This window comes from Penaeus chinensis, chromosome 17, assembly GCF_019202785.1.
Source record: "Penaeus chinensis breed Huanghai No. 1 chromosome 17, ASM1920278v2, whole genome shotgun sequence".
Taxonomy (NCBI): domain Eukaryota; kingdom Metazoa; phylum Arthropoda; class Malacostraca; order Decapoda; family Penaeidae; genus Penaeus; species Penaeus chinensis.
Genome location: NC_061835.1, coordinates 503,139 through 513,138, shown reverse-complemented (window position 1 = coordinate 513,138; position 10,000 = coordinate 503,139). Strand labels below are relative to the sequence as shown.

Here is a 10,000-nt window from a genome sequence, read left to right as displayed (position 1 = left end):
GACGCAAATAAAGCAAACACAAAGCAAATAAATACAAAATCCCGTATTCTTCAGCCACATCATAATCCCCATACACAACGAACTATATACTCACACATGTGGTGAGAGTAGCGCATATGCAGCATGTCGCAGCCGTGGATATACTGGTACAGCGTCTTCTCAATCAGGTCCTGAGGCTCATACCCGGTCAGCACTCCCACTCTGCGTGAAAGGGAAGGCGTGGTCACTGGAGAGGTTTTGTGTGGTGAAATGGCACGAAAATGATGAGGCGTGGAAGAGTTGTGAAGTGTGATGAGTTGTGGAAAGTGGTGAGGCTTGTGAAAGACAGCTTAAAATGAAGGTAGAGATGATTGTGATGATAATTATGACTGGTATATTACAAAAAATGTGTTGCATATAACACTAACAATAACGATGATATGATGATGATGATTATAACGATAAGAATAACAACCACAACCACAACAAACAACAATAATAAAACAAATACTCAAAAACCAATTCCAAACTCACCTGGCGTCGAGGAAGATGAGCTTGAGGTCGAGCGAGGCCCTAAACATGAACATATTGGAGTGCATTTTGATCTCTGTGATGGCGGAGGGCGGCAGCGAGTGTCCGACGGCCACAAGACCCACGTTCTGGTAGCAGCTGTCGTAGGGCGCCATGTCCAGCGTGTAGTGCTTGATCTTGAGGTAACCGGAGCAATGGATCACCTGCGGAAGATGAGAGACGGGGCGGTGAGGCCGAGGGAAGGGAAATGTGGGAAGGAAAATGACGGAGATGGGGAGGGGAGGGAGAGGAGGAGAAGGAAGAAGAAGAAGAAGAAGAAATGGAAGGAAGAGTGAGAAGAAGGGGGAAGAAGAAGGAAGGTGAGGCCGAGGGAAGGAAAATGTGGGAAGGAAAATGACGGAGATGGGGAGGGGAGGGAGAGGAGGAGAAGGAAGAAGAAGAAGAAGAAGAAATGGAAGGAAGAGTGAGAAGAAGGGGGAAGAAGAAGGAAGGTGAGGCCGAGGGAAGGAAAATGTGGGAAGGAAAATGACGGAGATGGGGAGGGGAGGGAGAGGAGGAGAAGGAAGAAGAAGAAGAAGAAGAAATGGAAGGAAGAGTGAGAAGAAGGGGGAAGAAGAAGGAAGGTGAGGCCGAGGGAAGGAAAATGTGGGAAGGAAAATGACGGAGATGGGGAGGGGAGGGAGAGGAGGAGAAGGAAGAAGAAGAAGAAGAAGAAATGGAAGGAAGAGTGAGAAGAAGGGGGAAGAAGAAGGAAGGTGAGGCCGAGGGAAGGAAAATGTGGGAAGGAAAATGACGGAGATGGGGAGGGGAGGGAGAGGAGGAGAAGGAAGAAGAAGAAGAAGAAGAAATGGAAGGAAGAGTGAGAAGAAGGGGGAAGAAGAAGGAAGGTGAGGCCGAGGGAAGGAAAATGTGGGAAGGAAAATGACGGAGATGGGGAGGGGAGGGAGAGGAGGAGAAGGAAGAAGAAGAAGAAGAAGAAATGGAAGGAAGAGTGAGAAGAAGGGGGAAGAAGAAGGTGAGGCCGAGGGAAGGAAAATGTGGGAAGGAAAATGACGGAGATGGGAGGGGAGGGGGAGGAGGAGAAGGAAGAAGAAGAAGAAGAAGAAATGGAAGGAAGAGTGAGAAGAAGGGGGAAGAAGAAGGAAGGTGAGGCCGAGGGAAGGAAAATGACGGAGTTGGGGAGGCGAGGGAGAGGGGGAGAAGGAAGAAGAAGAAGAGGATAAGGAAAGAAGAAGAAGAAGAAGATGGGAAGAAGAAAAAGGAGAAGAGGAAGGAAAGAAGGAGGGAAGCCGAAGGAAAGAAGATTAGTGGCACAGAGAGGGGGTTGGGAAGGTGAGGGAGAAGAACAGAAGGAGGAAGAAGAAGAAGAAAATGAAAGAAGAGGAAGAAGAAGCAGGGAAGAAGAAGTAGAGACGAGGTGAGGTCGGAGGGAAGGAAAATGAGTGGCGCGGAGACGGAGTTGGGGACGGGAGGGAGAAGAGGAGACGGAAAGCAGTAGAGGAAAAAGAGGAAGGAGGAGGAAGAGGAGGAGGAGGAGGAGGAGGAGGAGAGGAGGAGGAGGAGGAGGAGGAGGAGAGGAGAGGAGGAGGGACAAGAGGTGTAAAACGAGATGAAAGTGAAGAAGAAGAAGAAGAAGAAGAAGAAGAAGAGAGGAGGAGGAGGAGGAAGAAAATCAAATAAAACATATACTAAAGGGGAACCTCGATGAAACAGTACTAAATAGAAAGAAAAGTAGAAGCGAATGCATATAGAAATACCGATAATGAAAAAAAGTGACTTTACAAAGACAAGAAAACACAACAAAGAAAAGAGATCGGTAACTGAGAAGCGTGGGGGGTGGGGGGCACATACTTAAAATACGGAAGTTGTTATTTATCAATTTTTTTTTTATATAATCCAAAGATTAGAATTCGACTTTATTTGAATGATCCGACGTAAGTGAAGATTTTATTCTTTTATGTCCCAAAAATAACGGTCGAAAATAAAAAAAACAACGGGCGATATTCCACATTACTCAGAGAAGTAAACATACGGTCTTCCCTAGTCTTTGCTGAATAAGCTTTATGCCTTATATATTCCCTAGACATCTATCAATCATAGAGTGACACCTTTTTTTTTTTAATATTCCATCGAAAACAGGCGCAAGGCAAAAGATCTAATCCGACTAAAAGAAAGTCGAAGGTCAAACTTTCGCAAGTCATTCTCACTCGGTATACTTTCCGCTCTCAACCGTCTTCATTTTTTTTTCTCTCTCTCTCGCTCTCTTTGTATACGGAAGGGAATTGGAAAAATAACATTTGGAATTTCATAGGAGTCGAGAGCGAACCGGAAGTCTTGACATACATGCATGCTAAACCCCGTCTCCGGAATTCAGCGAAGGATTCAAGTCAACGCTTTTTTAACATTCCAGGTTGAGGGCGCTAGTCGAGGTTTCGTACGTGCTTGATGGCCCGACAGGAGAGATTATAGCCATGCCCGGGGCTCTCGTCTTCGATACTCTTCACCTGATTACGACTTCGGCTTCAGAACCCATTTTTTTTTTTTGTATATTTTGGTGCAATTATTAGTTTAATTAGAACCATAACTCATGCTTGATATCATGAAGGATTTTTGTATTAAAGCTTAGTGCAATAAACCAGAACGATGGCTTGCAAAGAAGACACAAAGAAAAGATACCATTTAATAAAACCATTGACTAAACCTCATTTACATTCACGTATACGAAACTTTGGATTAAAGAGAATCCCATTGAAATAAAAAAACGCAATAAAATCAACTGTGTGACATCCAAACGAACATGGTGGAACAGAGAATGAGTCATGTTGACCAACTGAGCAACGAACCTATGACGTTATGTCTAAGCTTCACTTTAACGTAACAGCACGGACCGCCGCTATCAAAATTACAAATCGGAAAAAAAATAATGCAAATCGCGGTCGAACAATAGTCAGTCACAAAATCTAGCGAGGTTTAGGAGTCTGGAAGCCCAGCGTAGGAGGCAGGCAGCACAACGCGACCTCCAGCAAAAGCGAATAAAAATAGGTTAGAATGTGGTTTAGAAGCGAAGGATCTCCTCGTCTCCACAATTCAGCTTTAACTTTCCTCTAATTCTATCTATTCTATCGTAGACCTTCTTAGATCTCTTCCATCACTCTCCGTAAGACCATGGCTTTGAATTAATTTAGAGAGACAGTGAGTGAGAGTGACTGGGCAGCATATTACTGTTTACATTAACCAGAGCACCGCGTAGCCAGTCTGTAATGATGAAGGTCCCTGAACGTCGCACCCTCTTCGTCAGACCATACTATTGGAGTCGTCGTAATAGTCTTTATTTGGCATCTAAAATTATCCTTTCTATATAGGCCTATGTATCTTGATCGCCATAAGCATTGTGTAGTTTATTCTGTAGCAAGAGTAAATCCGAACACTATTATATAGAGTTATAAAGAGATATACACAAGAGCACGCTTTGGACAAGGGTCACGGTTATTATTTATACCGAAATGTCCGTTAAAACAATAGCATGCATCGATCCGCTATTGCTCAAGAACAGAATACCGTTGTTCAGTGAAAGTGGGAGTCTGGGTGGGGAGCCTCTGGTAAACCTTATTCAAACTTGAGGAGTCATGCATTGACGAGAATATTATCTTTTGGCAATATACATGAGCTTCCCCTGAAAGAAAACCGCAACGTCACTAGCGTGAGTGAGCAAACGCGGTATTATTGCACATTTTATATACCTTGGATTTTTATATTGCTACTCGTTGTGTGGGTTTCCCTTCAACTGCTGTGAACGACATGTGTCATGGCATGATAAGCCGACTTAGTGCTTACAGTACAAAGGATGCATAAGGGAAATACAACTAGAACAAAATGGCGTCTTGGGTAAAGGTGAGATGCTAGACGCCATCTTGGATGAGCGGTTTGTTCACATCTCGAAGTGTGAACATCTCAGGGTTGCAAAGGTTCACGACGCTTGCCAGGGGGAGGGTGGCTATATTCCGAAACTACTTTCTGTTTATCCTGTCTGATGATAACGAAAACCCGAACGTTTAATAAGTTATATCTACACCTCGAACATCCAGATACAAAGCCAAATCAAAAGGGAATATAAATAGTACATTTCAAGCACCATGGTGGACAACGCTGTAGTGAATCACGGTAATGGCGCCTGCAGTACACCATGACGCAGCGTGAACGGAGGGAGAGATGGAGAGAGGGAGGGAGGGAGGGAGGGGAAGGCGGAAAGAGAGGGAGAGAAGGAAGAGATATAGATAGAAAGAAAGAAAAAGAGGGAGGGGAGAGGGAGGAGAGTAAGAGGAGAGAGCGAGAGAGCGAGAGAGAGAGAGAGAGAGAGAGAGAGAGAGAGAGAGAGAGAGAGAGAGAGAGAGAGAGAGAGAGAGAGAGAGAGAGAGTGAGAGAGGGAAAGAGAGAGAGAGAGAGTGAGAGAGTGAGAGAGAGAGAGAGAGAGAGAGAGAGAGAGAGAGAGAGAGAGAGAGAGAGAGAGAGAGAGAGAGAGAGAGAGAGAGAGAGAGAGGGAGGGAAAGAGAGAGAGAGAGAGTGAGAGAGTGAGAGAGAGAGAGAGAGAGAGAGAGAGAGAGAGAGAGAGAGAGAGAGAGAGAGAGAGAGAGAGAGAGAGAGAGAGAGAGAGAGGGAGGGAAAGAGAGAGAGAGAGAGAGAGAGGGAGGGAAAGAGAGAGAGAGAGAGTGAGAGAGTGAGAGAGAGAGAGAGAGAGAGAGAGAGAGAGAGAGAGAGAGAGAGAGAGAGAGAGAGAGAGAGAGAGAGAGAGAGAGGGAGGGAAAGAGAGAGAGAGAGAGTGAGAGAGTGAGAGAGAGAGAGAGAGAGAGAGAGAGAGAGAGAGAGAGAGAGAGAGAGAGAGAGAGAGAGAGAGAGAGAGAGAGAGAGAAAGAGAGAGAGAGTGAGAGTGAGTGAAAGAGAGAATGAGAGAAAGAGAGAGAAACGAGAGAAGAGGAAGAGAATTAAAGCATTCTTCTCCCTTTTTTTTCGAAGCTGTGAATCTCCAACTCCGCAAGGCCCGAACGGATCACCAAAGGAAAACTTACCTTATAGCCACCTGTGGTAAGACCGGCATTCCTTTTCGCCAAGACGCACTTCATTCTTATAAAGAAGGTTCTCTCTATCTCCTCATCTGCAAAAGGAAAACGAGGAAATTTAGTTTAAGATCATGTGAGATCCATTTAACTTAGGGAGACTGGAGAACCATTGGCATATCAAGTGCCTATCAGGACGAGATCAAACAATGCATTTTTTTTAAAACATGAATTACCGGAAGTACTTTGATACCGGGGTGGAATGAGGGGTAGAATGGGGGGGGGGAGGGGGTAAAGAGGAGGTGGGGGTGTGGGAAGCAGAGGGGGATAAAATGGGGGAGGTAGAATGAGGGAAAGAGGGCAGAAGGGGATAAAGAGGTGGTGGGGGAAGGAAGGCAAAATGAGGGATAGGAATAAGGGAGGAAACCGAATGGGAGAACATGGGGGGGGGGGGGGCAGAATGAGGGATAGAGATAAAGGGGGGGGGGAGGCAGAGAAGGATAAAGTGGGAGTGGGGGTAAGATAAGGGTAGGTATGGGGGGAATAAAGTGGGTGGGGGAAGGGGGGTGCAGAATGAGGGTAGGACTGAGGGAAAGAAAGAAGGGGAAGTGGAAGGAAGTGGAAGCGTGGGTGGAACGCAGAATGAGGGGAAGGGATAATGGAGAAGGCAGAAGGGTTGGGGAGCGTGGGAGGCAGAACAAGGGGAGGAGAAGGCAGAAGGGGATAAAGAGAGAGGGGAAAGAGGGAGGCAGAATGAGGAGTAAGGATAAGGGGGGAGGGGCAGAGGGAGGATAAAGCGGGAGAGGGAGAGGAAGTATAAAGCTCAGTCTCTGTATCCATAAAAGGGTGATGGACAGAGAAGGAAGAAAAGTGAGGGGAAGTGGAGGGGGGGGGGGGGGAGGCGTCGTCTCGGGGATTATGTAGCGAAAGAGAGGAAGCAGTTTTGTGTCGGGTAAACGAGGGAGAGGGAGGGAGGGAGAGGGGGGGAGATAAGGAGGTTGGCGTTTGATGCACGAAGATGGGGAGGAAAAGAGTGCAGGGGAGAAGGGAGAAAATTCACCTTGACGCAGAAAGATGGGGAGGAGAAAAGTGGGAAGGGGAAGGCAGGGAAGAAGGGAGAAAACCCACCCTGGTTGACGTAGAAATATGGTAAAGAGAAGAGAAAAGATGGCAGGGGGGGCAGGGAGAAGGGGGAAATCCGCTCTGGGTGACGGACGAAGACAAAGAGGTAAACCGTGGAAGGGAGAGAGAGAGAATGCAGGGGAAGAGAGAAGGTGGCAGAGAGGTAAGGCGGCAGGGAAAGAGAGGTGTCAGGAAGGGGACCGGGGACAAGAAGTAGGGGGAAGGAGGGACAAGGAGGCAGGGGACAAGAGGCAGGGGGAAAGAGGGACAAGGTGGCAGGGAACAGAGGGGCAGAGAGGTAGGGGTTACGTAGGGACGAGAAGGCAAGGGACAGAGATGCAATGGACAAGGAAACAGGGGGCAGGAAATAGAGAGGCAGAGACTTATAGGGGAAAGAAGTGACAAAGACCCAAGGAACAGGGGGAAGAGAGAGGCAGGGGGCAAACAGGCAGGGAGGAAGGGGAGGAACTCACCTTGTCTGACGTAGGGAGAATGGGGGACGGGTTGGGGAGTGACGTTCAGCACAGCCGTCATCTCCTCGTGGTCGGCAGGGTGGATATACTCGTAGATACTGTTCCCGGTGAGTTCGACCTGCGGGGGAGAGAGGCAGGAAAGGTTAGGTCGAGGCTGGTATCAAGGAGTCCAAGAAAGAGTGTTATAGCGATGCAATGATGAGCAAAATAAAGAGGGGAAAAAATCAACGATAAAGGGTGTTAAGAGAAAGGCGATGTAATGGTGAGCAAAATAAGTAGAGGAAAAAATCAACGAAAAGGGTGTTAAGAGAGAGGCGATGTAATGGTGAGCAAAATAAGGAAGGGAAAAAATCAACGAAAAGGGTGTTAAGAGAAAGGCGATGTAATGGTGAGCAAAATAAGGAGGGGAAAAAATCAACGATAAAGGGTGTTAAGAGAAAGGCGATGTAATGGTGAGCAAAATAAGGAAGGGAAAAATCAACGATAAAGGGTGTTAAGAGAAAGGCGAGTAATGGTGAGCAAAATAAGGAGGGGAAAAATCAACGATAAAGAGTGTTAAGAGAAAGGCGATGCAATAATGAACACAATAAGGAGGGAGAAATCTACTAGAGAAAGTGTTGAGACAAAGGCGATGCAATAATGAACAAACTGAGAGGAAAAAATCAACGATAAAGAGTGTAAAGAGAAAGGCGATGCAATGTTGAACAAAATAAGCAAGGGAAATCAACGATAAAGAGTATTGAGACAAAGGGGATGCAATGATGAGCAAAGCAGGGAGGAAAAAAAATCAACGACAAGGCGCGTTGAGAAAAAAACGAGACAAAATAAGGAGGAAAAAAACGATGAAATGTGTAACAATGAAAAAAAAAGTGGTTTAAAATAATCAACGGCAAGGCGTCTTAAGATTTATTTTTTTTAATCAGTAAAAAAAAAACCATGACAAAAGGGCAACGAGGGAGAAAATAAATGAATCTCGGAAGGCGTGTTAAGACAAGAGAGAATAAAAGAGGGAGAAATTCCATAAGGAAGAATAAATCCAGGGAGTAAAACGAGGAAAAAGTCCACGAGGAGAAAAAAAAATCCAGAGAAGACATGGCAAGAAAATGACAACGTAAGAATAAAGAAAAAAAAACGATAAAAAATCAACGAAGGAAAAACGAGTAAAAAAAAAAAATAAATGAAAGAGAAAGTCAACATTAAAAAAAAAAAAAAAAAAATGAGACCAGAAAGGCATGTTAAGACAAAGACAATAAAATAAGGAAATAAACGAGTAGAAAAAAAATCCAAAAGGAAAAAACGAAAACAAGAGAAGGAAGAAGAATGTGTGTGATAAAAAGGAAGGAAAGTGAGAGCTAGTAAAAGGGTGGATGAGTGAGGGGAGGCGAGAGGGAGTGGGGGGAGCTGAACGGAAGGGGAAGAGGGAAGGAAGGGGAGATAAGAAGGGACTGCAGAGAACGATGGACATGAAAGAAGAAGAGGGTGAAGAGGAAGTTGGAATAATGGAACGAAGAACAAGAATTTCACTGTAAAATAACTTGTATTTTTTACATTTCAAGAGAGAAATAACCCAACATGGAAAACTATAGATAAATGTAATGGTTTCCAGATGAAAACTTCCCGCTTTCCTTCCAAATGTAAATACCCTTTCACCAGTTCATCTCTGAATCAAGCCGATCATCTCTAAATGCCGCCTGACCTTAAGAAACATCTCTAAATACCCCCTGCCCTTAAGAAAATATGAGATTCGATTGAAAATACCGAGAACAGCATTTTCGAACCGGCCCGAGCCTCGTGTTGTCCGACCGCCTCCACATATCGACCGGTCGCAGCCGCCGTGCTGTATCTCGTGATCTAAGCGACCGGCACCGAGAGAGGACGAGGCTAAAACTTTTGTCTTGGCGTTCGAGAGATCGTTGCCTTGTTTTCATTTATAATCTGTGGCATATTCTCCTTCACCGAGGACTAGAATTTACCTCTGGGATTCGTCATAATTGCCCCCGATCGCAACATCAAAGGGGGAGTACATTAATTGCAGTCCCTTATCAACAAACGCCGGTTAATACCATCATGCACCTGGTCTGCAATGTGTTCCCAGAGGAAGCATTTGGTTTAAAGGAAAATTAATTTCAAGATGTATGGCTGGGATCACAGGGCGGCACCCGTTCTCACTTTCGAATGCTAGAACTTATCTCCGAGAAATCCTTATTGTACAAACAACATAAATTCTAAGACCCAAAATCCCAGAAAAAAATCCAGAGAGAAATTTCCTAAAGTAAAGAATCTCTTAAGCTCAGCCGTAAAAAGGGGCCCGCCAATCCCCCTTTACGCCCGCGCCCTCTACACCCGCGCGCTATTCCAGGAATTTAAATCGCGCGCCAAATTGCGCTCGTATATTTTCCTCCAAATCCCCAAACATCACAATATTATCTTCAGATGAACATTTGATCTGAATCCACTATTATATGAGAAAGAGAGAGAGAGAGAACATATGAATATATAGATGGGCAAATAGACAGATATGAAGTGTCTACACACACACACTCACACACACACACACACACACACACACTTACAGCCATATAAACAAGGAGAGCGAGAAAGCTGAAATTGGAAAAATTGTATACCTGGCTATTTAATTTCAGGTGATATATGGATTGAGAAAAAATCTAAGAAAGTCTGAAGGTCTATGAACACACAAACACACTAGGACGCAAACATACACATACCAATCACACACACACGCACATATACTTTATACTACACACAACTTCTGTGAATACAAATGACTGCATGCCATATTTAATAAAATATCAGCATGTGTCACAACGCCTATATATATTAGCA

At 45.0% G+C, this 10,000-nt stretch overlaps 1 protein-coding gene across 5 annotated transcripts in view; it reads right to left on the bottom strand.

Annotated features, from left to right (window-relative positions):
• The window catches only part of LOC125034327 (single-minded homolog 2-like), a 73,686-nt gene that overhangs the window by 1,920 nt on the left and 61,766 nt on the right, over positions 1-10,000 (bottom strand). For all 5 annotated transcript variants that reach the window (XM_047626130.1, XM_047626129.1, XM_047626132.1 and 2 more), the window contains exons 6-9: positions 7,157-7,274; positions 5,574-5,659; positions 514-713; positions 95-201 (exon numbers count right to left, since the gene is read on the bottom strand). In XM_047626130.1, the coding sequence (XP_047482086.1) occupies positions 95-201; positions 514-713; positions 5,574-5,659; positions 7,157-7,274 (511 nt within the window). The remainder of the gene's footprint in view (positions 1-94; positions 202-513; positions 714-5,573; positions 5,660-7,156; positions 7,275-10,000) is intronic.